The 26226-nt window shown below is 40.1% G+C and overlaps 1 protein-coding gene across 1 annotated transcript in view; it reads right to left on the reverse strand.

Annotated features, from left to right (window-relative positions):
* Positions 1–26226, reverse strand: part of KCNH8 (potassium voltage-gated channel subfamily H member 8) — a 394139-nt gene that overhangs the window by 121830 nt on the left and 246083 nt on the right. The window contains exons 6-7 of the mRNA XM_073333523.2: positions 24036–24193; positions 12339–12546 (exon numbers count right to left, since the gene is read on the reverse strand). Of these exons, the coding sequence (XP_073189624.1) occupies positions 12339–12546; positions 24036–24193 (366 nt within the window). The remainder of the gene's footprint in view (positions 1–12338; positions 12547–24035; positions 24194–26226) is intronic.

A 26226-nucleotide genomic window follows, 5' to 3' on the forward strand; every position in this document is an offset into this window, starting at 1 on the left:
AAGGAGATGTATGTACATCCCACACAACGAAGGACCTTCAGTGGATCACCCCAAGTTACTAGAGCCTTGATACATTTTCTTCAATTGAAGAAGCCACTGCTCAAGTGAGATATAATTATATCTTTTATTCCTCTTCTTAAAGCTGCTTCACAAAAATTAGACAAGACTGCAGTTTCAAAGTAACAGGTATTATAGTCACTGGTAAGATAATGGTGAATTTAAAATTAAATACAATAAACGCACTGGAGCAGAGATTTAAATTAAGAATTCAGAGGCAGAGATCATAGACTGAGTTAAAGTTCTGACAATGGCTAATGAATGACATACTGTATATTTAGTCAACAGTGTAGTTCTTCTCCTGTTAGAAGTCATAATCCTACACATGCTAACTCTAAATTGGTGTGTGTGCGCACATGGGGGGGTCAAGTCCGCTCTAATTGTGGCTTGTTTAACCTGAGTATTTAAAGAGCTGACCTCTTCCAAGCTTTTCAAAATATCCCACTTTGAAATGGCTGAAGTACTCCTTCAGTAACTTTGTTTGAGCTTGATTATGCTTCCCCTCTTTTTAGAAATCATTCAGTCCATAATCACACTGGTATGAAGAGACATTTACAGATGTTGCCATAAAACTATAGCTACACCATGATTTAAACTGAGTTGGCCAAATTCTGCACTGACTCGCACCCTGCCCAAGCCCAGTGAGTCCCACAGCCAAGGATTTGGCCCCAAATCTTAATTAGAATACACATTTATGGGTGGAAAGTCTTGGGCATTCAAAGTTGCTCTTGTTGGCATAAGGGAGAACCCATTTAGTTCTATAAATGTAATCAAGAATATTTTGAGAAATATTTAAGAGAAAAAAATATAAAAAACCTGAAGCTGCAAAACTAGAACAATGACTGATCCACACGTGTGATATTTCATCAACTTCAGACTTAGTTTGGTGTGTGTTTTGCTTCTATGACCAAACAAATGAAGGGCAAGATTGTCAGTTACACTTATGTGGTCAGACAGGACAGCAGGGGTGTTAAACTCCTCACAATGCCCTGTGTGGCCTGCCTGGATTGTGACAGGGCACAGGGTTAGGGAGAGCAAGCTCCCCATAGCTTCTATTCCCACTCAGAGTAAAATGATCATGATAAGGCAGGGAATGAGTGACGCCTTGGCTTTGCCTCTCCATCATGCCTGACAGTGTGATGGAGGCAGTAAGTTACAATCTTTTCAGGGCAACAGTAATTTACTTCCTCATGGGAGCAAGGGTGGAGAACCAGGGTAGGACTGAGAGTCAATCACAATTTCTTCCTAGGCCTTCTCCTAGGGGGATGTAGCTACGCATTGCCTCATACTCAGGGGTAAGAGTTGGTCATAATCTAGCCTGAAGCATTATCCTATATATATATATATATATACACACACACACACTTCATAAATTGGATACTTACTAAAACTAAATTAAAACTAAATTTTTGTATAGGCCCCAATCCTGCAATTAGACTGACGGCAGATCCCATGTCTATGGGAGTTGGGTGAAAGGGTCTGTCCATACAAGATCAGGGTCTAACAAGTGTAGTTTTGTCAACTATCTTGGTTTTATCACAAGTCTTGTAACAGTTTGTATTTTTCTTAAAACCCCATTACCTGGAGTCCTAAGATTCCATGAGAGCTTCAGTATTTTGTTTCTTTCTTTTTAAAAAAGTTAGTTTCTAGCCCTAATAGTTGTTAAGAAAAGCTTGAAAACAGGAATTTTAAAGGATTAAACCCCCCACCCCACTCCCACAGAACTGTATTTTAAAAATCTCCTGATGGGGGACTGGCTCATGCTTTTCAAAAGCTTGGAGTCACCAATACTGCTAATGTCACTTCCGGAAAATAATTTTAATAAGTAACCAACAGCAGGATGAGGGCCTAAGTCTGTACCGAAACACAGCTGGAATAATCAGCATGAATAATAATTAATAGTTATTCATTAGGGCACTACCTAAGGATAAGCATGGGAGCCAACAAAACCTGAGATCTAATCTGAGCTCTGGTACATGCTCCCCTCTGTGGTCTCTGGCAAGCCATTTAACTTCTCTGCTTCAGTTTTGTTACATACATTGGGAAGTATGTTATTTACTTCATTATACAATGTTGTGAGGATTAATTAAAATTTGTACAGCACAGTGAAGGTTTAAGAAATGTTAAGTATTAATTGTTATCCCAGCTTCCTCATTACTTTGGTCATGTACAGAGAGTAACAGCACTGCTGTTTTTCTAACTTGGCTTTTATCTTACCACTGAGCCTGCTGTGTCATATCTCAGATTACTAGGAGATGTTAATTAATATGCTAAAACTCATCATAAAAGTGAAAAACTAGCAGCTTTGAATATCTCCGGTTTTGCAAACACCTAAAAAATAGCCTTTCCTCTGAAAAAGTGTAAGTTGAGTTTAACCTAGATAGGTGTGCAAGTGACTCACAAGGATATATTCAAAACATATCCCCAGAGCTTCTGACAAGATTGCTGGTGACTGCAAAAGAACTAATGAAAAGAATGATGAATGCTTTAAGTTTCTTTGCATCAGCCTGGAAAAACCTTCCTAGCATTAAAAACTATCTAAGCCACTAAACTCTGGATATGATATTTGATAATTATCATGATGAAGATTCCAGCTTCACAGCTGACTTCAGATATACTGACAGAATTTAGACAAACTGTGCAAAGAGTAAGTTCAGCGTGGACAGTTTTATACTGCAACCTTGTAACATAAGTGCAAGTAGAATGGTCCAAAAGCTTGCAGAGCTTTATTGTTACTGAGTCAAACATAATGGTCACAAAAGTAATAAAAACTACTTACCAAGTATAAATCAGAAAAGAGAATAAAGATAATTTTTTGAAAGAAACATGTGAATAATTAAATAAGTTTAAATGAAAAAGGTTTTTTGAATCCTTTCCAAAGGAGGCAAATTTGACATTTTTTCCATTTAAATATAGGTGTTCTAAGTTGGTGCTGATAATAAGTCCTCCATAACTACAGTATTGTAAGTGTTACTATAGGTGACCTAATAAAAAGTTGTTGCTGAAGTTATGGCTGACAGGAGGGAGAACTGCTCAAGACTGTTACATAAAATTATACTTGACAGCTTTGACTATCTAAGAGAAGCAGCATCCCAACTCTTGGCTGCCTACTAATCTGCTCACTACATATTCACGGTAGTCCAGTTTCAACAGATCATACAGTTCTCATAGGGTGAATGCATTTAGCAACAAGAAACATTTTCAGTACTGTCTGTTTCTTGTACAGCCAGATCTAAGAGACACTTCTCATAGCTGGTAAGAACATGAAGGGGGCTAACTCAGCATGGACTAATTCAAAACAGGCAATAAAGACTCTGTGCCTTATTCTGATCTCAGTTAAACCTGTGGAAATGAGAAGCAATGCCAGTGAAGTCAGTGGAATTACACTGGTGTAAGTGAGATCAGAATCAGAGCCTCTATTCTGTGCCAGCTAACTGAAAATCTTATTTTTGCAGAAAATCATGCCATGTCTCACGGAGATGGCTGCCTCACCAAAGGGATTGAATTATGGGAACAATACAAAAGGAAAAAGTAAGGAATTTAAAAAGTCAGAATGAAAAGAGGAAAAAGGAACATAACACTATCTCAAGTGCTAACTGGACTGTAAATGATCAGCCCAGTAGCTATGCTTTATCAGGCAATAAAGTCAAACTGCACAATGACTAAACAACAACTGCTTTCTTGGCTGGTGAAGGCTGCAAGACATGCTCAGGTGAGGGTCTCAAGTCCTAGACAAGGCGGCTCAGGTTGCATCACCTTCTCATATCCCATATTGAGTGGGATCCCGCAGGGATCTGTCCTGGTCCAATTCTATTCAGTATCTACGTAAACCATTTGGATAATGGCGCAGAGAGTGCACTTATAAATTCTGCGGATGACATCAAGCTGGGAGGGATAGCAAGGGCTTTGGAGGACAGGATTAGAATTCAAAATGATTGTGACAAACTGGCGAAATGGTCTGAAATAAATAGGATGAAATTCCATAAGGACAATTACAACTACACTCAGGAAGGAATAATCAATTGCACAAATACAAAATGGGAAATGACTGTCTAGGAAGAAGTACTGCAGAAAATGGTCTAGGGGTTACAGTAGATCATAAACCAAGTGTGTCAACAATATAATGCTGTTGCAAAAAAATGAACATCATTCTGGGATGTATTAGCAGGAGCGTTGTAAGCAAGACACTAAAAGTAATTCTTCACTTTACTCAGCACTGATAAGGCCTCAACTGGAGTACTGGGCACCACACTTGGGGAAGATGTTGAGAAAGTCAAGAGAAGAGCAACATAATGATTAAAGGTCTAGAAAACTTGACTGACATAGAAAGATTGAAAAAAATTGAGTTTGTTTAGTCCAGAGAAGAGAAGATGGAAGGGGGACACAATAACAGTCTTCAAGTACGTAAAAGGTTGTTATAAAGAGGAAGGTGATAAATCGTTCTCCTTAACCACTGAGGACAGGACAAGCAGTAACGGGCTGAAATTGCAGCAAGGAAAATTTAACTTAGACATTAGGAAAAAACTTCCTGTTCTTAACCACCATTACAGTTAGGAACAAGTTACCTAGAGAGTTTGTGGAATCTCCACCACTGGAGATTTTTAAGAACACATCAGACAAAACACCTGTCAGGGATGGTCTAGATCAAGAGTGCCCAACCTATGATCCATGAGCCATACATGGCCCATCAGAGCATTTCGTAAGGTCCACAGCCTGCTTCAACACAATATAACAACAGCTGATTCATTAGCATTTTGTCATGTTTACATCATTGTGTGTAAATAGACAAGCCTGCACATAGAAATAACCTATCTAAATACATCTGAAACAAGCTGAACTTAAATATGAATCAATACAGGTGACAATTACTCACACTGACGACAACAGAGGTCAGTCTACTCCTATAACTGCTTCCCCGTCTGCAGACAGGAACCACAGCTTACCCCCGAATGAAAAATCACCTCCTTTTCTTCTCATAACTGAATGGCAACATTCTTGAATTTATTATTTTAAATTCTTAACAGTGGGACAAAGAACTGAGGAAGAACTTCACGATTTGGCTCAATAAGAACACAGCACACACACTTTTCTGCTTTGTGTATTTTCATTAGAAGCACTTTATCATTCCCCTCTCCCTAATCCACATGCAAACTAAGTACCTGGTTTGTTTAAATTAGCCAAAGAAACAGATACATGGGCCCCATGCATGTCCCCAAGTCAATGGTATGGGATCAGGGTTATGATGTATATCTGTTAGCACAACTAAGTCCTAAGTAATAGTTACAATATTACAGCCTAAAAATTTTAGAGCATCAGCAAAACCTCAGACTTTATTCTGTGTTGAAAGCTTTCTGAGGAAACACTAAACATGGTAAGGAAGTTGATAAAAGAAATAGGATCTGAAACAAGTCTATCTATAAAAACAAAGAATCACTAATTTTTGTCCCTCCTCCAGCCAAAGACATCTTTTTCTTTCAGCTGCTAGATGCACTGTCGTGGCAATACCGTTAATCCAGAAGAGCTTTTCAGCTATAAGGCACTTACTACCACAACTAACAGGAGAAGAAAAAATCTGCTTCTAAGGAGGAGACATGTTCTTTTGTAACCAAACAGCAGAATAAAGATACATATACATCTTTCTCAAAATACTGGCTTAGGGCCTGATCTAAAGCCCACTAGAGTCCATAGAGAGACTTTCATTGCCTTCAGTGGGCTTTGGATCACAGCCATCTTTAAAAACTGAGTGTCTAGTTGTGGTTTTAACTATATTGAATAAAAAGGTAATGGTAAAATGCAATTGGCAGATTAGGTACAAAAACTAAGGCCAGGTTCTGCCACCCTTACCTGCATTAAGCGGTACCTTACTTAGCAAGTAGTCCTTCTGAAATCAGTGGAACTCTTAATGGAGTACGGTATTAGTTAATGTGAGCAAGTGTCAGAATTGGGCTCTAAATAAATGTGGACTCTCATCCTTTATAAAACAGGAGGAGAAGCTCCTCATTATTAAGGACCTGCTCTTGTGACTTGTACTTATGCTCAGTTGTATCCTACTTAGAGAGTGGTCTCATTGATTGTATTTAAATCCTAATATGTTTTGAGGTAAAATATGATGCAGATGTATAAATGAACAGGACAAACTCTATTTCACTAGTTTCAGAGTAACAGCCGTGTTAGTCTGTATTCGCAAAAAGAAAAGGAGTACTTGTGGCACCTTAGAGACTAACCAATTTATTTGAGCATGAGCTTAAGTGAGCTGTAGCTCACGAAAGCTCATGCTCAAATAAATTGGTTAGTCTCTAAGGTGCCACAAGTACTCCTTCTCTTATTTCACTAGTGACTCCTATTTACCTTGGACCCAACTCTACTATGCTTATAATAATTACCCGACTATTCACAGGGTAACTCAATGACAAAGAAGAGGCTACACAAACATGAACAGAAATTCATACAATATTACTGGTTTGTGACATTCTATGGTTCCAGTCCTTGGGTTCAGCTCAGATGTACTCTCAGGAAGAAGGTGTGTCTATGACATCTTTATCCTCTCCCAATCCTTGGGGCTTCCAGGGGCAAGTGTTGCCCCAGGTGTAAAGTAAAGCAGCCTCAAGATTGTTCCAGGTTATGGTTCCAAGTGGCATCTGGAGATCGCCAGTGTGCTGCAGCACACCAGCCAAACTCTCTCCACCTCCTCCACATACGTCCCTTATCTGGGGAGATGGGTTGGCATAAGGCTGGATGCGCTGCTTCTACCACACTTGAGGATTCCCTTGCATTATGGGTAATTTTAGCCAGCTTGAATCAGCTTTATACTGTCTGTAGTGAGGTGGAGTGCCTCCCACTGAGGCACAGGGGGAAGGACCACTTTCTGAACCCAGGTGGGCAGAGCCAGGCCATGCTTGGAAGTATAAAGGGCAAGTCCTGGAGCCCAGTTGGGCTGCAGCTGCCAGAGGAAACAGACACCTTCTGCCCACTCCCGAGCCTGGAGACCGAAAGGGAGCTACGCTAAGCTGAGGACTTGCCAAAGTGGCTGGGGTCACCAGTAGACTGAGACATTGAGGAGTTGCTGGAACGGCCACTGGCTACCAATCCTGAGGAGTCGGAGGACACTCAATGGATCCAGTGCAACCTGAGAGGAGGGTAGGAAGTGGCCCAGGGGTAGCTGACCTCAGTCTGGCTGCATCGCTACCTAAACTGCAGTTAGCACATTGCAGCTGGATTCCCCACTGACCCCTAACTCCACCACTGTTAGGGCTCTGGCCTGGGGCTCGGTGGAGTCAGGTAGGCCCAGGTCCATCTACCCCCTGCCATCCCACCCCTGGGGTGGCAGCCTCCCATCTCTAAGCCAAAAGGCCCACGTTTGTTGGCCATCTTCTGGAGCTAGAACGCCTGACCCTTTGCTGCTCTATCCTGATTACAGGCCAGAGCCAGACTGTTTGTTGCCTCGCCCTGCCTGAGGGCCTGGGCTCAGAGACACTTTTGCTGCGCTGCCCTGACTACAGGCCAGAGCCATAGATTGTTCAGTGCTCTGCTAATTCCCTGACTGTGGGTGATGTTCATTTATGTAGTGAGGCAGGGCAGCCTCCCACTGAACCAGATGGGGAGGACCACCGCTAACGCACTACATTGCCACAGTAGCACTAATCAGATTTCACAGGGAGCTCAAAATCTAGCATTATGTCTTACCAGCAAATAACTTGCATGTGAAAAAAACCAATGTGGTTACACAAATCTGGCTGAGGGCAGAATATAGCCCACTGTTCTAATATATGGAGAGTGCATATGCTCAGGTAGAAATTTGATGTACATTTTATGGAAGGTGACTTAGTCCTTGTTTGAGACTTTCTGAGCCCGTTGTTTTCCAACTATTCTAATACTTTCAATATTTTAAATTGTTTTCCTTTTGAAAACCCCTGTACTAAATTATTACATATAACATATGGAGAGAAGGTTGGCAATGCTGCTGGTGACAGATGTGAAGCTGATATGTAATAATGTTATAAACGCTGTGTGTGACCTGGTCTGCAAGGGGAAGTTATTGTCTAGAAGGGATAATGGAATGTTTATTATTACATGTAAGCTGCTGAACGGTCTCTATGCCCAGAGTCTGGATCAGGCCTTTTTCCCTCGGGGCTTCATTTACTGGTGGTGCTACAATCTTCAGCAAAATCCCCAAAATAAACAGTTCAACATTAATCCAACAGCTGCACAATTCTCCTGATCCAGGGCTTCTTCGCCAGAGCTTACATGCCCCTGGCAGCTCTTCCTCAGTCCCTGAAGAGGCTGTCTGCCTGCAAATCTCTCCCCCCGCCCCCTCTGCCCCACTCCCTGAGCCAAACTGCTTCCTTGTAGCAAGCCTTCTCAGTTCAACTCTTTCAACCTTTACAGGTATCACCTGACCTCTTCCCTGCTGGGTCTGATTATCCTCTCTACCAGGCCCAAACACTGGTCCTTAATGGCACTCTGCCTCAGAACAGTGCTGGCTAGCCCCAGGCTCACTAGCTCTAAAAAGGGCAGCCTGTAATACTTGAATTCAATGGGATTGGTACAGAAAGACAACAAAATAGCTTCCCAGATAAGAACATGGAAGCACACACTTAAAATACAGTGGCATCCTTCCAGGCTGTAGGGGGAAGTGACACAGCTCTTTTGTCAGGCTGGGAGTCTAGAGATCAAATGGGTTATAAAGAGTTAAAAAGTTGTCTTGATCCCTGCAAAGGGTGGTGAGTCACCAGGAGCTGTCCTGGGAGCATCAGTGAGCTTTGACAAGGAGACAAGCTGACAGAAAGAGGCTCTGTGGAACAGTGTATAGGAAGCTATTTCTTCCTCTGTCCCCACGTGGAAGATGGTTAAACACCTGCTAAGCCAGACACATGTGTAGCGTGTTACATTGTTTTTATGATATGTTTTCTAGAAATGCTTCTGTTCTAAATAAATGCTATTTTACTTTAAGGAGGCTGTTTGGTCTCTAATTACCACGGTCATTGCCCCCAGAGAGCACAGAACTGCAGGGCCTGAGCCTAAAGCTATGCCTACACTTATGGCAGCATGTAGACGACAGGCGCTACACATGTAGGTGCGTGCCACAGGTTGCATCCACACTTGTTACTGTGGTGTGTTGCTACACACTCCAGTGAAAGGCTCCAGTAGCTCTTCACTGGAGGACACAGCAGGACACTACACTGCAACAGCGTAGACATGGGAGGGACTGCTTGGGTGTGTAGAGAGCCGTACGGAGTATATACCCTGGGGGTACAGGAGTATAGGGCACTCTACTCACCTACATTGTGCCTCACAGTCTATTTATCACAGCGCGAGTTGGCTGTGCAGCGTGCGCACATGCCGCCCTAAGTGTAGATATACCTTTCGTCAGGCCTGCTGAGGCAATCATGGTTAGTACCTGGGCACTGCCACCTGGGGCCCAGTCAGAGTCTGAGAATCACATAATTGATATGATGTGATGGCCCATGGCCTGAGACTGTAGGGGGTGTGTGCACTCAATGGGAATCAGAGGGCCAGTTTGCCTGGTAACTGAGACAGTGCTAAGTGTGTTTGAATAAACTAACTTTCAGAGCCTAAACCCACTGACAATGTCCTTTGAAGGCTGTTTAATATGCCTGTTGAGCACAACTTTTTTCCTTATTTTGTTTCTGCTCGTGAACGTGTGACCAATTCAAACACTGGGCTTTCTTTGTATCTCCCCCTCTTCTGCTACAGCTTTGTGAGGTTTCTGCACTGCACTTTGTGAGGAGCTCATCAGCCAGCCCCAGGAGCTATTTTGTACAAACAAATTCATGACAAAGAGGAAGAAAACATGAACAATAGACATGCATGACAGAGAATCAGACAGGATTTTGGTAGCCTCACGGTAAGCTGGAGAGATGCGTTGACTAGGTGTTCCTCTCCCTGACTTTCTCCCTCCGACTTCCTCGGTTAGTTCCAGGTCAGGCACTTTTAACCTTCCCACTAGTTTTCCCATCAGTCATTCCTCTTGCAGCAACTTTTAAAGAAGGGTGTGTGTTGGGGGGGAGGGGATTCAAGGAGGCAAGAAAAGGACCTGATGTTTTAGCTAGAGCCAACTTCTCTGTACACTTAGTCCCTGCTGTTTGTATACTTCCCTCACCAAACATTTTCCTGAGCAGGCATCTGAAAGGGAATGAGTCCTATATTCCTCTATCAGGTATGATTACAGTGTTGAGTAGGCAACAGGCCTTTCTTAAAAACAACAAAAACACACCTAAAATACTCGCATGTTTCTATTCAGCCCTTTTGTATTTTACAGAACAAAGAAAATCAACAGAGTTTACAAGACCCAACAAATTTTACCATTGTCCTTGACCTCTTTCTATTCACCTAGACAAGAACAAAAGGTTTTATGTAAGGTCAAAGGAAAAGACAACTAGGAAGAAAAAAAAAAGAAAGTGAAGAAAAGGGGTGACTCATGGTTGGCCAGCAAAGAAAAAGACAGAAGAAATTCTTCTTTGTTCTTCATTCAGAGTGAAGTTAGAATGACTCTGAAAGCTGCAGGGTGATAGTTACTGCTTTTAAAGAAAAAGTGATGTAGTTGCAGTAATACCCAATCACTACCAAACCCCTTCCTGTTCACATATAACAGTCAATTCATCTCCCAGTTTATAGATGCAAACCCTTATAACTAAATATAATTGGGGGGAGGGAGGGAGGGAGGAGTTCCCATCCAATACAACTTTGAAAGCTCCAGAAGTCTTAAACATCACTCAGAAGAAACACAAGATAACTAGCTGAAGAAACGTTTCAGAGTAGCAGCCGTGTTAGTCTGTATTCGCAAAAAGAAAAGGAGTACTTGTGGCACCTTAGAGACTAACAAATTTATTTGAGCATAAGCTTTCGTGAGCAGCTCACTTCATCAGATGCATCTCTAAGGTGCCACAAGTACTCCTTTTCTTTTAGTTGAAGAAACTGGCCCTTAGGTTTAACCTGAAAAGTACAGACCTTCCCCATTAACATGTTTTCCCCCTTCCACAACCTTCCCAAACAAACAAGGCCGTTCACTGGAGGATTTTAGAAAAGAAGCCAGTTCAGGTTCTACCCATTACATTGTGAAGCAATTGTGTCTCCTGACTTTCCATGATTTGCAAACCTCATGAGCTATTGTTTTGGTTTGCGAGATTCACTAAAGTAGTTTGCCACCACATCTATAATTGAAAATCTTTGCTCACCTCCTCATTCTCCAATTTTTTTGACAAAAAATCTGACTAAAGGAAAGCCTGTATATGGTATTTATCTTTTCATCAGAATTTTTCTATTGACTCTTCCTCTCTGCTAATTTTTCAAAATCTTTGTTTTTCACTCCTCTTACTCTGTGCTCCAGTTTAATCCTTTTTGAAAAATTGGATCTCTTCTCAATTCCAAGTGAAACAGGAACTCAAAAACAATGAAATATGCACCAAACTTGCAAATGCTTGACCTCAAGTGGGTTCAAATTTAGGCAGAAAGCATTTCCCCAATCCTAGTGATGAAATGATCAGTTCTTCACACACTCTCCTGTACCTTCTTGTGTGCTAGTAGAGTTCACATTTTCAGCTCAGGAAAGATAACAGCTTTAAATGACAGAAACTGGGCCAAATCATCCCTGGTGACTCACTGATTTCAATCTGGTTATTATAGGGATGAAGATGGACCAGTACCTATAAAATGTTATTGTCCGTAAACTGTTGATCTTTTACTGAATGTTTTAAATACCATCAGCAGACATATATGATTTGGGCAACAAACCCTTGCCACTGGTTTAATGCACTTAGAGAAAAATAATAAATGCTTAAATCAACATTACTAGAAAAACTAAACAAAATTGATTATTTAAAACATCATACATGGAAAACATATTAAAGTATAGACTATGTTTTAAAAAGAAAAGGAGACAGTTAAAGGAATGACAGTCTTTTCTTGTGTTGAAGGTAGGTAGATAGAAATTTACAATTAGGTAAACTCAAAAGAACTTAGCCTCTTAGAATCAAATATGCAAAACCTTGTTTAATATATAAATCATGTTCACCTTGTAGGTACACAAATGTGGGGTTGAGGAATGGACATTTGGGTCAAATTTCAGTGGGATTACCCATCCCTTAATCATCAGGCAGTTCATTTTAAATATTTACATGTATTAAATATGCCCTGGTTAATAAAATATACTGTGTAGTTTTAGCTTTTATATCCCACAGAGCAATATGGTACAGTATTATAAACTTTAACAACAAGAAAGGAAACACTGGGTGATTTATGTATGGTAAAAAACAGACTCTTACCTACATCCCAAGTAACGGGATTATTCTCTTCCATCTCCTTTTTTCCAATGACATACCAAATGCATGCCATCCAGTGAGCAAGCAATGCAAACATAGACATAAGAAGTGTGAGGACAATTGTGCTGTGCTGGGAATAACGATCCAGCTTCTGAAGAAGACGTAAAAGACGCAGCAATCGGACAGTCTTTAGGAGGTGGACAAGGGACACCTAGGGAAATAGAATTTTCAGCACTGTTGAAATATACTAAACAAAGTCCTGGTTTAGTGGAAGAAAGAAAAAGTCCTCTCCCCTCTCAAGTTCTATAAAATTTCCTTGCCAGACGCACACACAACTTAGTTACTCAGTGCCTGCATTAAGCTAAGATTTAGACTCACAAGTTCAAACAGAGGCAAAGCCAGTACATTTTTAAAAAACTGAGTATGTATATATATATTTGACTGCAGCCAAACTGATTTCAAAACACAGACAGTTTTGATCTTTGGCCTTGCTTTGTGTGCAGCCCGAGGCCTCGGGTTTCACTTAAGTATTGCATTTAGGCACACCCCTCAACCAAAAAACAAAATGAGCCAAACTGACCAAATTTCACGTGGCTCCAACATGAAGAAACAAACTGCCCCATTTTTGTAATAGTTTTTGATTACTGCTAACAAAGGGCCAAACAGTATGATTAAATAAACCACACTGGGCCAAAGTCAATAGCGTTACATGTGGGATAAAAATGATTCAGTAACTAAAGCCTGGGAAAAAAGGGGGTGAGCGGTTTCTCCCAAGGTGGATATTAGATAAAAAACATGGCATGTAGTTTGTGCATTGGAAGCAAGAGCACGCTACAGATATTTTGCAGGACAGAGACCAGATAGAACATTACAGGTTCTGATATGTCATTCAAGCACACTATTTTGTAGGGGGAGAGAGCAGTGAAGGGAGGAGTTATTGCTCCATTGCAAAGGAGAGCTCCATAAGGGATTATGCCTCAGAGAAGGTCCTTGTAGTATTTCCACATGATACAGCTTCTTGCTACAGAGAATGCAATGTGCATTAATCTGATTTTGTATTTTTCAATGGATGCAGAAACCAAACAGCTTCCAGAAATTGTGAAAATTTGACTCAAACTTTTAAATCTCCTGCCAAACCCAGAGGCTATTCCAGGTCTCCTGCTTACATTTTACTGTCATTTGTCATCACTATTTACATTCATTTCATATAGTCATAGGAATCTATACATTTTTAAAGACTCATTCTCTGTCTGTCTTGTGTTGGCTGAAAAACACAAATCAAACTGCATATTTCCCTCTAGTACTTCCAGAACATGTGGATATTACAGCAATGGGTGCTATAAAAAACATGAGCAAATCTTTTCATTTTTGACCATTGTTTTCTTATATTAATCCCAGTATGAATTGAAGGCTTTTTGCTTCCATTATCAAAAGTTAACATTCTAAAAGTTTAAATAAAATGGCTCTGTTCACTCAAAACTAGGCCTAGTTTGGCTGATAAAGTTCACAACCTGAGCTGAGTTCGGAATGACGAATGAAACCCCAAACCAGCCATGGGTTTTATTCTGTTCCCAGTTACACCTGTGCAAATCCATTGACATCAATGAAGCTATTTAAATTTACCTGGTGTTACTGACAACAGAATATGGCCCAATAGACTGATGTGACACCACTATAAAACATTAACAACTAATCCTTGATATCGATTTATACTGCAGGCCTCATTATCCCCTGAACTTTTCACCAGTGCCTTCATTGCCCATTATTTTAATTATTTCTCAAGAACCTTTGTGCTTTCTCCCATGCTGCCCCCAATACAATTGAGGAAAAAATCCACAAAACCGCTACAGTATTCTCCTTTAAAATCCTTCCTTAAGGACACGGCACTGCAATCAATAATAACTGACAACGGCTAGGCAGTCTGTCTGCATGCGGAGAGTGCTGTTTATTATACCAAACAAACCTTTCACTGTCCCCATGTCCTCCTCCCTTCCTTGCATTTGCTTGTTTTAGCCATCTCTTGTCATGTGCTAAGGAGTCAGGGGGATTACTCATATTTGTAAAGTTAACCATGTGAGTAAGTCTGTAGGACTGTGGCTGACAGCTGTAAAAATCTTTGGGGCAATCTTTTTTGTTATATGTATGTACAGTGCCTAGCACAATAGAATCCTCACCTCTAATTTGGGCCTGTAGGCACTACCATAATACAAGCAAATAATGACATATAAATGCTTAAATTCAGATATAGCTGAGATATAAATGCTTAAATTCAGATATAGCCATAACTACCGCATGGCAAAAGTACTGTTAAGATTAAAAAAAATCCCCAGGCATAAGTCATGTTGCTAAAAAAAAATGCTGATTTCCATGTTCATTCATAGGTAAATTGTGACTATATTCTGAACTTTGACCAATTTGTTTTGGTAAAAAAGGGAGAACACTACTGGATATTAAACAATAGTTGAAACAATGCAACATTTCTTTTTATGAGGTCTAGAAAAATATTTCATTTTTCTACTTGGGCTAAAAAGCCCCACATCTTGAAATTATGTGAAAATAAATTTGCACATTAGCATAATAAATCTTAGATAATTACACTGAATTTTCTCATTAGTTATTCCCAGTTTTTTCTTCTATTGTGTTCAATCTGTCATTGAAAGATCTCAGATGAAAGCAGGCAGCTTTATTTTCTCTATAATAAATTTAGAAAGACAAAGTGAAGAATCAGCACTCATACTTGTGCCAGTGTAGATTTGCTTTGTCCATAAATACAACGCTAGCTGAATTTCTACATTCAGTTAATCAATTTAGACTAGCTGGGTTAACCTTTCCTGTGGAAATGACATAAAGATGAGAGTTTAGCAAAAGGCAATATAAGCTGAAATAATAGCAGCCTTCAGTGCCTTGAACTACTGAGGCGGTTAGGAATCAGAAATGAAATTGCTAAATTTCATACGAAGTTGGAAAGGATTCTCTTGACTCTTTGGGCTTGATTCTCTGTTGCCTTAGAGACAGAATTTAAGGCCAGAAGGGACACCAGATCATCTAGTCTGGCCTCCTGTATATCACAGGCCACCAACAGAACCTGCATACTAAACCCAACATCTGAAATGAAACCAAAGTATTACAGCCCACAGAAGACCAGACTTATGTGCCACAGGAAGAGAATAGGTGGGACCGAGCTGCACCAGTGCCCCCCATGATGGCAAGGAAATGATTAAGCGAGATATACCCAAATAGTCCTGGCAACTGTCCCACACCCACATGCTGCAGAGGAAGATGAAGGTGGTCACTACCCAATCTGACCAGGTGGAAAAGACTTTCCCAACCCCAGATAAAGCAAAATCAGTTAGACCCTGAGCATGTGAGCAAAAGCCAGCCACCCAAGCACCTCAGAGAGAATGCTGGGTGCCTTCACAGTCCCAACCCATCCCACCTAATGGCCTGTCTTCAACTGTGGCAATCCCTGATGCTTCAGAAGAAGGAGGTTTATAAAAAGAAATACAGCCCACAATACACTGGGTTGGCAATGGAGAAGATCTCTTCCTGACTGCTGCAGGTGGCTGGCCGAAACACGGAAGCATGAGCTTTTAGGAACATTGGACAAACTAGAAATGAGCCTCAGGGCTGCTGAGCCCTGCTCCCTACCATCATGAGTAACCCCCTCAGACAACCACAATCAAATTTGTCTAGCTCTTTCTAAAACGAATTACGTTGTTTCCCCCCACAACTCCTATTGGGAGTCTGTTTCAGAACCTAACCCCTCTGATGGTTAGAAACCTTCTTCTAATTTCCAGTCTGAATTTGTTCATGGCCAGTTTATACCCATTTGTGCCAGCATTGTCCTTTAGCTTAACAGCTCTCCACCATTTCTGGTATTTATCCCCCTAATGTATTTGTAGAGAGCAATCATATCCCCTCTCAGCCTTCATTTTCACAGACTAAGCAAGCTAGGCTCTTCCAGTCTCCTGTCCTAAGACAGGCCGTCCATTCCTCTGATCATCCTAGTACCTGCATCTGCGCCAGTTTAAGATCATCTTTCTTGAACATAGGTGACCAGAACTGTACACAGTATTCCAAATGAGGTCTTGCACAATAGCAGTAATATTTCTCTATCTCAACTGGAAATGCCTCATGGGCTACATCCTCAGATCATACAGTATTTGCCTTTTTCACATACACATCACACTGGTGACTCAGTCATCCTGTGGCTGGCCCACACACTCAGGTATCTCTCCCCCTCTCTGGCTGCCAACTGGTAAGCCCCCAACTTGAAGCAGAAATTCTTATTAGACCCTAACTGCATAGCCTTGCACTTCATATTATTGAATTTCAACCCATTTCTGTCATTCTAGGCTTCAAGGTCACCCACACATTACTGTATAATATTTCCATCCTCCTCTATATCGGTGATGGCTCCCACTTTTGTATCACCGGCAAATTTCATGAGCATACTCCTACTTTTTGTGCTAGTCATTAGTAAAAATATTGAACAAGGTTGGTCTCAAGACCAATCCTTGAACTCTGCTAGTAACCTCCCTGAAGTCCAATAATACATTTCAGCACAACCTGCTGCCTCCTCCCTCTTAACCAGTTCCTTAGCCACCTTACAATTCTTGTACTGATCCACATCTTCCCTAATTTAAGTAAGAATTTCCCATGTGGTACAATGCTTTACTGAAGTCCAAATATATTAGATCTACTGCACTTCCTTTATCTAAAAAGATCAGTTATTTTCTCAAAGAAGGAAATCAGGTTAGCCTGGTATGATCTACCATCGGTAAACTCATTACATTACATCCCCTTTACTATTTGCCTCCATGAATTTAATTATTCTTTCCTTCACAATTTGCTCTAAAGCCCGGCATACTACTGACGTCTGTAATGACTAATATGTCTATAATGCCCAGATCACTTTTTGCTTTTCTTAAATGAAAGTACTCATATGGTAGTACACCCATAGAGATAGATCTATTAAAAATCCTTGCTATCAGACTAGCAATCTCACGTGACAGTTTTTTCAGTATTCTTATCTGAAATTATCCATTCCCTCCAGTTTGAGCACATTGAGCTTCTTATGCTTTTCTTACACCTCAGATGTGGTAATTTCCACTTCTAGATGCTCATTTCCATTAGAAGTACTGCCTTCATGCACATATGACATATGATCATCCTTACTGAAAGGTAAAGTATTCATTTAGGTTTTGGGACATACCTACAGTATCATCAATCTCCTTCCCATGCACACTGCTTAATGGCCAAACCTTATCCTTCCTTATTCTCTTTTTATTTCTATAGCTAAAAAAAATCTCTATTTTAATTTTCTTATCAAGAACTAATTTATCTTGATTTTTAGCAAATCTCACTTTGTTCCTACATTTTCTAAGCTCCATAATTGTGCTTTCTTTGTGCTCAATCCCTCTTTCCATTTCACACAGACTCTCTGCTTACACCTAAGAACATTTTTAAGGTGGTTATTCATCCATCTGGGGGTGGAGCCTTTCCCTATAGGTTTTCCCCCCTTGCTTTGGATGCAAATTTCAGATAGTTTTTGTATAGTTGATTTTAAAAAATTCCCAGGGTCCTCCACATTTTGCCCACAGTTGCCCACCACTGCTTTAGAATATCTGGTTTGATCTACTGCACCAGTAGTTCCAATTCTTCTATTTTATTTTCCCGACTCACTGCACTCAAGTATAAGCATCTCAGTTTTCTAGCTGGATTAAATATAGTCCTTTCAGTAAATGTAATACCTACCTGACTATTACTCTAATCAATATTTGTATTTTCTTTCTCCTTTCTGTCCATATTCTTACTTTGTGGTATTCCATTATCTCTTACTATATCTTAATTTAACTGATTTTCCTGCTCCTATGCATTGAAAGCCAGGAGTGGAGATTTCATGAGTCTCTCCCAACCTTCTCCCCTTATCTCCTACTTTAAAGCCCTTCTTATCAGTCATGGCAGTCTTAACCTTCTGGACTCAATACCCCAGGCATCTAAGTGAAGTCCATCAGTTGAGAAAAATCCTCTCTCCATAAATGTCTCTCAATGGTCAATAATCCCCAAACATTCCTCATATAGCCCCAAGCCTTGAGCCATCTATTGATCTTCATTATCTTACTCACTTTTGCCCTCTTTTTCTAGGGACCGTAAGTATTCCACTGAAAATCACCTGAGCTTCCACTTCTTTGTGTGTCTTTCCAAACCAAGTGTAGTCATCCTTGGTCCATTCCAGTGAGAATCTAGCAGTGTGATTTATCCTAACATGCAGCACAATTGATGGATTTTTTTCCTCACTCCCATCAGGATCCTCTTCAGCCTCATGCACATATCTTGAATCCCAGCTCCTGGCAGACAGCACACTCTTCTGTTCTGTGGATCTGGTCTGGGGACAGGCCAGTCAATTCAGAGTATGGAGTCTCTGATCACAAAGACCTGTCTCTTTCAGGTGCTGGTATGAATTTGTTTTATGTTCTCTCCAAACTTGCAGCCCCCATACATCAGGCTCATTTAGACTGAAGTCCTTGGCTGTCTCTATCATCTCTTCCTCTCTTCTTCAGGGACTTGCTTCCCTTCTTTTCTTCCTCGATATCCCATCTTCTGCCTTTTCCCCCTCCTCATTCCCCAGTGCAACAAATCTTTTACTCAACTAGATATCACCACCACTAACTATTTTGGGTCTTTTCTCATAAGCTCTATCAGGTGATATTTCATCAATAAGTAGCTTCCATCAGATACCCACTCAAGGATAACATACATAATAGAGCTTCTGCATCCAATCATTTTCTGTATCTCCACTGTTCACTTTTTAGTTCACTCTGTTCACTTTTTACTGCCTCAGTAGCCATCATTGTATTCTTTTCCTAGACCCTATTCCAAAAAAAAAAAAAAAAAACCAAAAAAACCCAAAACAAAACAAAACAAAAACCCAACCAAGACTGCACCTCCAGCACTGAACACAAAACCACCACTCTCCTTTCAGGCCAAACTCCCATAGAAACTCTGTTAGCTGTTCGCCTTACACCAGAGATAGTCATTTACATTAGAACAAATCATGTGCAAAATGAGTGTAGAAAACTACTACTGGTGTAATATTGAGATTTTTGGTTTGGTAGCACTTAACACCAATTTTGCAGAGAGGTAAATAACAATACGAAGTGCAAAGCAGTGCAGCATTTATGCTCTTGGATAAAAACATGTAGGTATTTGGGGAGACAGTGAGTGCACAAGATTAAAAAGTCCTAGGCCTCTGAAAACAAGAAAGGCCACTGCATAATAGAGAGAATTCAGAGAACAGCCACAAATATGATTATGGCTGTGAATGGACTGACTTAAATGAGAAGATAAGGCTGGCCAATCCTCTGCCATGGTATGCTCCCTTTGCTCAGCTGAGGTGGTACAGAGGGAGTGAAACCTCCCATAACTCCCCTGCTGGGGATACCTAGGGTGACCAGAGTCACAATTACTTCCTGGGGCAACACAGCTATACACTGTCCCTTACTCAGGGCTCAGAGCTACGGCTCACTATGTATCTTATGGAGAATCACTATTTCAGGGGCCTACTAAGTAATTAGTTACTACAATATTGTCCACAGCGAACAATGATAAAAGGTATGATAGGAAGGACTGATCTGAACTAATCAAATTATTATAGCATTTGTATTGCTGTGTCTTCTTTAACAGAAAAAGTAATTGTTGGAAAATGGTTCTCCCCTACAGAATTCATTATGATAAAGATTCCCCCTGTCCCCGACCCGATTCCAACAGTACTAGTTTTAAAGGAAACATTTTATTCAGATTATGGTACAAACTAAAATAGTCTATTTTTAAAATAATCCTTGAAGAAAAGGCTTTGGAATGGCTCATTCATAAAGAAGTTGCAATGTAAATTTCTGACTGGAAATAAAATTCACTGACATTCATGTTGGTTGGCACAATTACAATGCACTGAGCTAAACTGGACTGGTAGCTCAGGATGCTCAGTGCATTATAATTTTGTTGATGAATTAATATGTGAATTAATATATTATATAATTATATTTTAATTTTTGTTCATGCAAATATATGCATTAATTAAATTAAATTAATTTCAAGAGTTTGGCTAGTTTTGCTCTCTAACCTAGGGGGTCTATTCTACCCTCAACCTACATGTGTAATTCTCAATACTAACAAGAGATGTGTGTGCCCATTCCTGGGAGGACAAAATCCTAAGAACTACAAAATACTAAGCATTAAACACCCAGCTCTCTTATGTGAAAAACCCACAGGAATGGAAAATCTCTGCTAAAATCTTTCCGAAGTTAGATATTGAGTTTCTGCTGAATGCTCCATTCAAAGCATAAGTTTATAACCACATACGAAGGAAAGAGTCTAATTCTGCCACAAGAAGTGTAGGCAAATTCTATGGAAACCAGGCCCTCTCCCGAGGATATGGCCCTCTCCCTGATCCTGTCAAGCTCTCTTCTCCTCCCTGGGCCTCTCCATCTGTACAGAACACACCTTCTCAAAGAAATGGGGGAAGAGGTACTGAGCAGAAATTGATGATCTGAAGAGCATTAACTTCCATGTGGACTCCTGAAATGATGATGAACCCAGTTTGCCCTTGGCTACATTGATAAGTAAGGCATTTTCAGCACCCAGTTCAGACGTATCCATTGCTGATCCCAGTTGCCAGCTCTGGTTAATTTTGCTAAAGTTGATAAGGCTACAGAGATTTCTCATTTAAAAATGAACAGGAAAAAAAAATCTCAGAAAAGACCATTTTTACACTCTCTTTATACATTACAAAGAAGCAAAAAAGGCACAAGCTCAATTTATTTTGTCTTGACATTCTATCTTTAATACTGTTCAAAATTCTTCTTCATCTAGCTGACATTTTGTCACTTGGGTAAGAGTCCAACTCACAGTTATATTGTCAGAGGACACTTTCGCTCTGCTTAGTAATTTCTTATGGGTCAAATTCTGATCTCTTTACTCTGCTTTAGTAGCACCTTGCTCCCCCACAAGTCCCACTGAATTCAATAGGGCCACTGCACCACTGACAGGCTTCTTGTCAATTTGATGCCTATGGCTGAGCTGTTAAATACGTTTCAACAACTGTATTTGATTTCTCCCTTTAGTACCTTAGGCCAAAACATTTCACAGTGCTGAAAGAGAAAACAAATTTCAAAGAATAGAAATCATAGAAATGTAAAACTGGGAAGGATCTCAAGAGGTCATCAAGTCCACCTCCTGTGCTGAGGCAGGACCGAGTGAACATAGACCATCCTGAGAGGTGTTTGTCCAACCTGTTCTTAAAATCCTCCAGTTATGTGGATTCCACAACCACCCCTGGAAGCCCATTCCAGAAAGTTATTCCTAATATTTAACCTAAATCTTCCTTGCTGCAAATTCAGTCCATTACTTCTTGTTCTACATTCAGTGGCCATGGAGAACAATTGATCTCTGTCCTCTTTTAATATCCCTTGATATTTGAAGACAGTTTTCAGGTCTTTTTTTCTCTCAAGACTAAACGTGCAGTTTTTTTCCTTTTCTCATAGGTCAGGTTTTCTAAACCTTTTATCATTGTTGCTTTCCTCTCCAGTTTGTCCCCATCTTTCCTAAGCGTGGCCCCAGAACTAGACACAGTAGTCCAGCTGAGGCCTCACCAGTGCTGAGTATAGTGGAACAATTACCTCCTGTGTCTTACAGATGACACTACTGTTAATACTCCCAGAATATTAGCCTTTTTTGCAGCTGCATCAGATTGTTGACTCTCATTCAATTTATGGTCTATAAACCCAGACCGTTTTCAGCACTACTAGTTAGTCCCCATTTTGTAGTTGTGCAGGGCTGGATTACCCAATAGGCAGACTAAGCACATGCTTAGGGTACCAGCAAAGCAGAGGGCACCAAAAAAAATGAGGGTTTTTTTTTTAAAAATTGATGTTTGATATTTTTTTTAAAAAGCATTGGAGTAGTCACCATAGGAAAAATCAGAACTTTGTTAGACTTCCTTACACTCTACTATACACTCTTCCCCCGTTTTTCTGTTCTTTTTTTATTACTTATCCCCACCTAAACCAGGGGGGCATTTTACTAACGTAGATTGAAATAATGCAAGGAAATCAGATCCTGTCCTGTGTTGTGGTTCAGTTTGACCCATTTTTAGCAGGCCATATCTCAAAATATGGGAATGCTGGCAAAGGTAACCCATTATGCTTATCCAAGACGATATGTGATGAACTCACAGAAATCAGGGTTGGAAGGGACCTCAAGAGATCATCTTATCTAACCCCCTGCTCAAAGCAGGACCAATCCTCAATTTTTGCCCCAGATCCCTAAATGGCCCCCTTAAGGATTGAACTCACAACCTTGGGTTTAGCAGGCCAATGCTCAAACCACTGAGCTATTCCTCAACTCATTGGTCTAATGAGTGACAAAGTTTGTTCAGCTGTTGTGGATGAAATAAGTACTGCTGGGTACTTCAGTTTATCTGTCAATTCTACATCTGATCTTTCACATATTGATCAATTGAGTACTGTACTAAGATATGTGTCTCCCACAGATGGAAAACCACTTGAACGATTTATAACACTCCTCAATTTGAAAAGCCACACTAGTGAAGAAATGGCAAATCAAGTACTGCATTATCTGTGCCAAGTTTGCAAAATAGATTTCTCAAAGTGCAGGGGTCAGTCTTACGACAACGCTGCCAACATGTCAGGGCGTTATCAAGGACTGCAGAAGAAGCTTTTAGAACAGAACAAATATGCCATATTCATGCCATGTGCTGCACACTCTCTCAGTCTTGCTGGCCGCAGAGCTGTTGATTGTTGTCCGGTGGCAGTAAGTTTTTTCTCAACAGTCCAGTTACTTTATACATTTTTCTCTGCCTCAACACACTGATGGGCAGTTCTTAAAACATATTTGGGCAATGATCATGTGTTGAAATCTCTGATACTGTGCTGGGAGGCACATGCAGTGGCAACAAGTGAAATTCTGGAGTCTTACTCAAAGATTGTGGATGCATTAGAAAGTATAGCTGAAGACCAATCACAAAAGGGAGAAACTATTTGAGAGGCAGAAAACGTTGCAAACAAGATGCAAGAACTAGAGTTTGTATTCATGTTGACCATGTGGAATGAATTTTACAACACTTTTAGCACACAAGTTAAGCTCTCCAAGAAAAAGAATTGGATTTGAAAACACGTGCAGACCTCTAAGTATTTTACACGTCTTTACTGAATTTCATCTTGTCAATTTCAGATCAATTCTCTAATTTGTTAAGGTTACTTTGAATTCTAATCCTGTCTGCCAAAGTGCTTGCAACCCCTCTCAGCTTGATGACGTCTGCAAATTTTATAAGCACACTCTCCACTCCATTATCCAAGTCATTAATGAAAGTATTGAACAGTACCAGACCCAGGACTGACCCTTGAGGGACCCTACTAAATACACACACTAAGTTTGACAGCCAACTGTTGATGACTACTCTTTCAACCAGTTCTTTCAAGTAGTTGTGCACCCTCCTTATATTAATTTAATCTAAACCACATTTCCCTAGTTTGTTTATGAGAATACAAGAACAAAGAGATTGTAATTTATTTGCTTTTTGTTCACAGAACAGTTCTCCCTCCCCACCAAAAAAAAAAGCTGATTTGCAAAAATGAGCCCTTGAGAGAAACACTGTTAATAGAATGCAAGTGTAGTACTCACCACAGTGACATTAAAAGCATAAAGGAGATCAAAGGGAAGTGCAGCAATTAAATCAATGATGAACCAGGTAGTCACATAGTGGATACAAATAGATCTTGCTTCAAATATAACTTGGCCAGACTTGCTGACATAGGTTGTTCGGAAATTTAATATAATATCTGCTTGACAAAGAGAAGAAACAGAATTAGACATAGGTACTTCCTGCTTCAAATGAACTGCAGTGTCAAAAGGACAGTAAGTCTATTTTCCAAATGCTTGGAAAGAAAGACATAGGGTCATATTTTGAAGTCCTTACTCAGTTTTCCTTTAATTCTTACTAAGGGTCTGTTCCTACAAACACTTATGTACTTTACACACCTGCCTAGTCTCATTGAACCAGTCACAGGTGTAAAGTTACTCATGTGTCAGTGTATAAAGGAATGGGCCCTAGGGAATTATTTGCATCGATTTCAAAGGGAGCTTTTATTGAATAAATTTTTTTTAAAAGCCTCTGAAACCAAACCTAACATTTTTCTTTAATAAATCACATAGGCACAGCTATTACAACAAGGCTGTCACTGAGAAAAATGAAGCCACAATGCATGTAATTCAATTACTTTAAAATATTCTTTTATTAATTACAGGGGAAAAACAATTCTTTTTAATTAAAAAAGAACTAATTTATTACAACTTTCTGCTATAACTGCTCAACACAGGATTCCAAAAGAAATATCCTCTTCAACAGTAAACACTTGTTTAAAATAGAAAGTGCTGAGCCATCTGAAAAGAACTGACTGGTGGGGTACACTGGAGAGATATCAGAAGAAATATGAATTATTTGATGGCTTGCGCACTTTGTGTGTTTCCTTTTCATTGTTTAAGGCTGCATGTTAGTCAACACAGATTCTTTTGACATGGCATGCTAAAACACGTTCCATTTCAAATAAAAGTTCAGATCTTGACAGTTCAGTCTCAATTATTTTCACTTCCCAAAAGACAAAGGCCATATCTTGCCCTTAAGCTATGCACATAGCTTCTACTGATGCCAACGAGAGCTACTGGTATAACTTCTACTGATCTCAAAGGAGCACTGCCACAGATTTAGACTATTATTATTATTTTATTTTTACAGCACCAGAAATGTGCATGGTTCTTTAAGAATTCTGAGAAGCCTCCCATAAAAGAGAAGTGTGTGGCCCCAGGTAGAAAGGGACAGTGGCAGGGCTGGCTTTCTCCCTGTGAAGACAAAGGGATATAGGGTGGCTTATCTCTGTGGCCTGGTATGCTAGACCTCAGTGGGTTTTCTTGGATGTTTAGGTTCCATAGACAATGTCCATATGTCAGTCCACTATGAACAGACTAAATTACACAGGTATGCTCACTTTTATTGTCAAGTCAAAAAAAACCCCACCAAAATACCAGTGGTTAGTATCTTGAATTATCAGGCAGTTTTGCTCTGAAATATCAATATTTCCTTTCCCTATGTACATGTAGCTTGTGTATTGGGTAGGGTAGTTGTGAAACAAAATTGCACCAACCAAATAAATGATATGAAAAAGTTACAAGGTAGGCTGTAAGTATGTCTCGAATTTTATGGTTCATACTTACATACTCAGTACTCTCCCCCACACACACTCCCACACCTCATACTCCCTCTTCCCCCAATATTTTAACTTTTATTTTTCTTAGCTCCCATTTGGAGGATTGTTCTGTAGTTGGCTCTCTTGTTTTATAGGGAGCTTTCAGGAATTAAACACTTTTCCTCCACAGCATGCACATGGAGCATCAGGTGTTTGTAATTCCTAATTCTTGATAAACTGTTTATCTCTGCCTTTTTAATTCAGTCCATCACAGATGTATGCAATGTCCGGCATGCTTGAGCAAACAGACAGAAACAAGCTCTTCTCAGATATCAAAGTTGAAGTGTAGATTTCCAATGCTCAATGCATAAAGCAGCATTACCCGCAAAGCTATAAAAGAGTACCAGGTGAGCTTTACCCCAACATGTATTTATCTGTGGGCTTTCATATAACATGGACAACAGAAAAGCAAAACTGGACAGTTAAAAGTTTTTCCCCCATGCTTTGATTTATTTGAAAGCTCTGCAATTAGAAAATCAAGAACGATTATATCTGACTGCTGAGGAATTAGTAGGTAGATCTGCTTTTCACTAACGTGAGTGCCAAAGGGGAAACAATTAAACATTTATATT

Source organism: Lepidochelys kempii, chromosome 2, assembly GCF_965140285.1.
Source record: "Lepidochelys kempii isolate rLepKem1 chromosome 2, rLepKem1.hap1, whole genome shotgun sequence".
NCBI classification, from domain to species: domain Eukaryota; kingdom Metazoa; phylum Chordata; order Testudines; family Cheloniidae; genus Lepidochelys; species Lepidochelys kempii.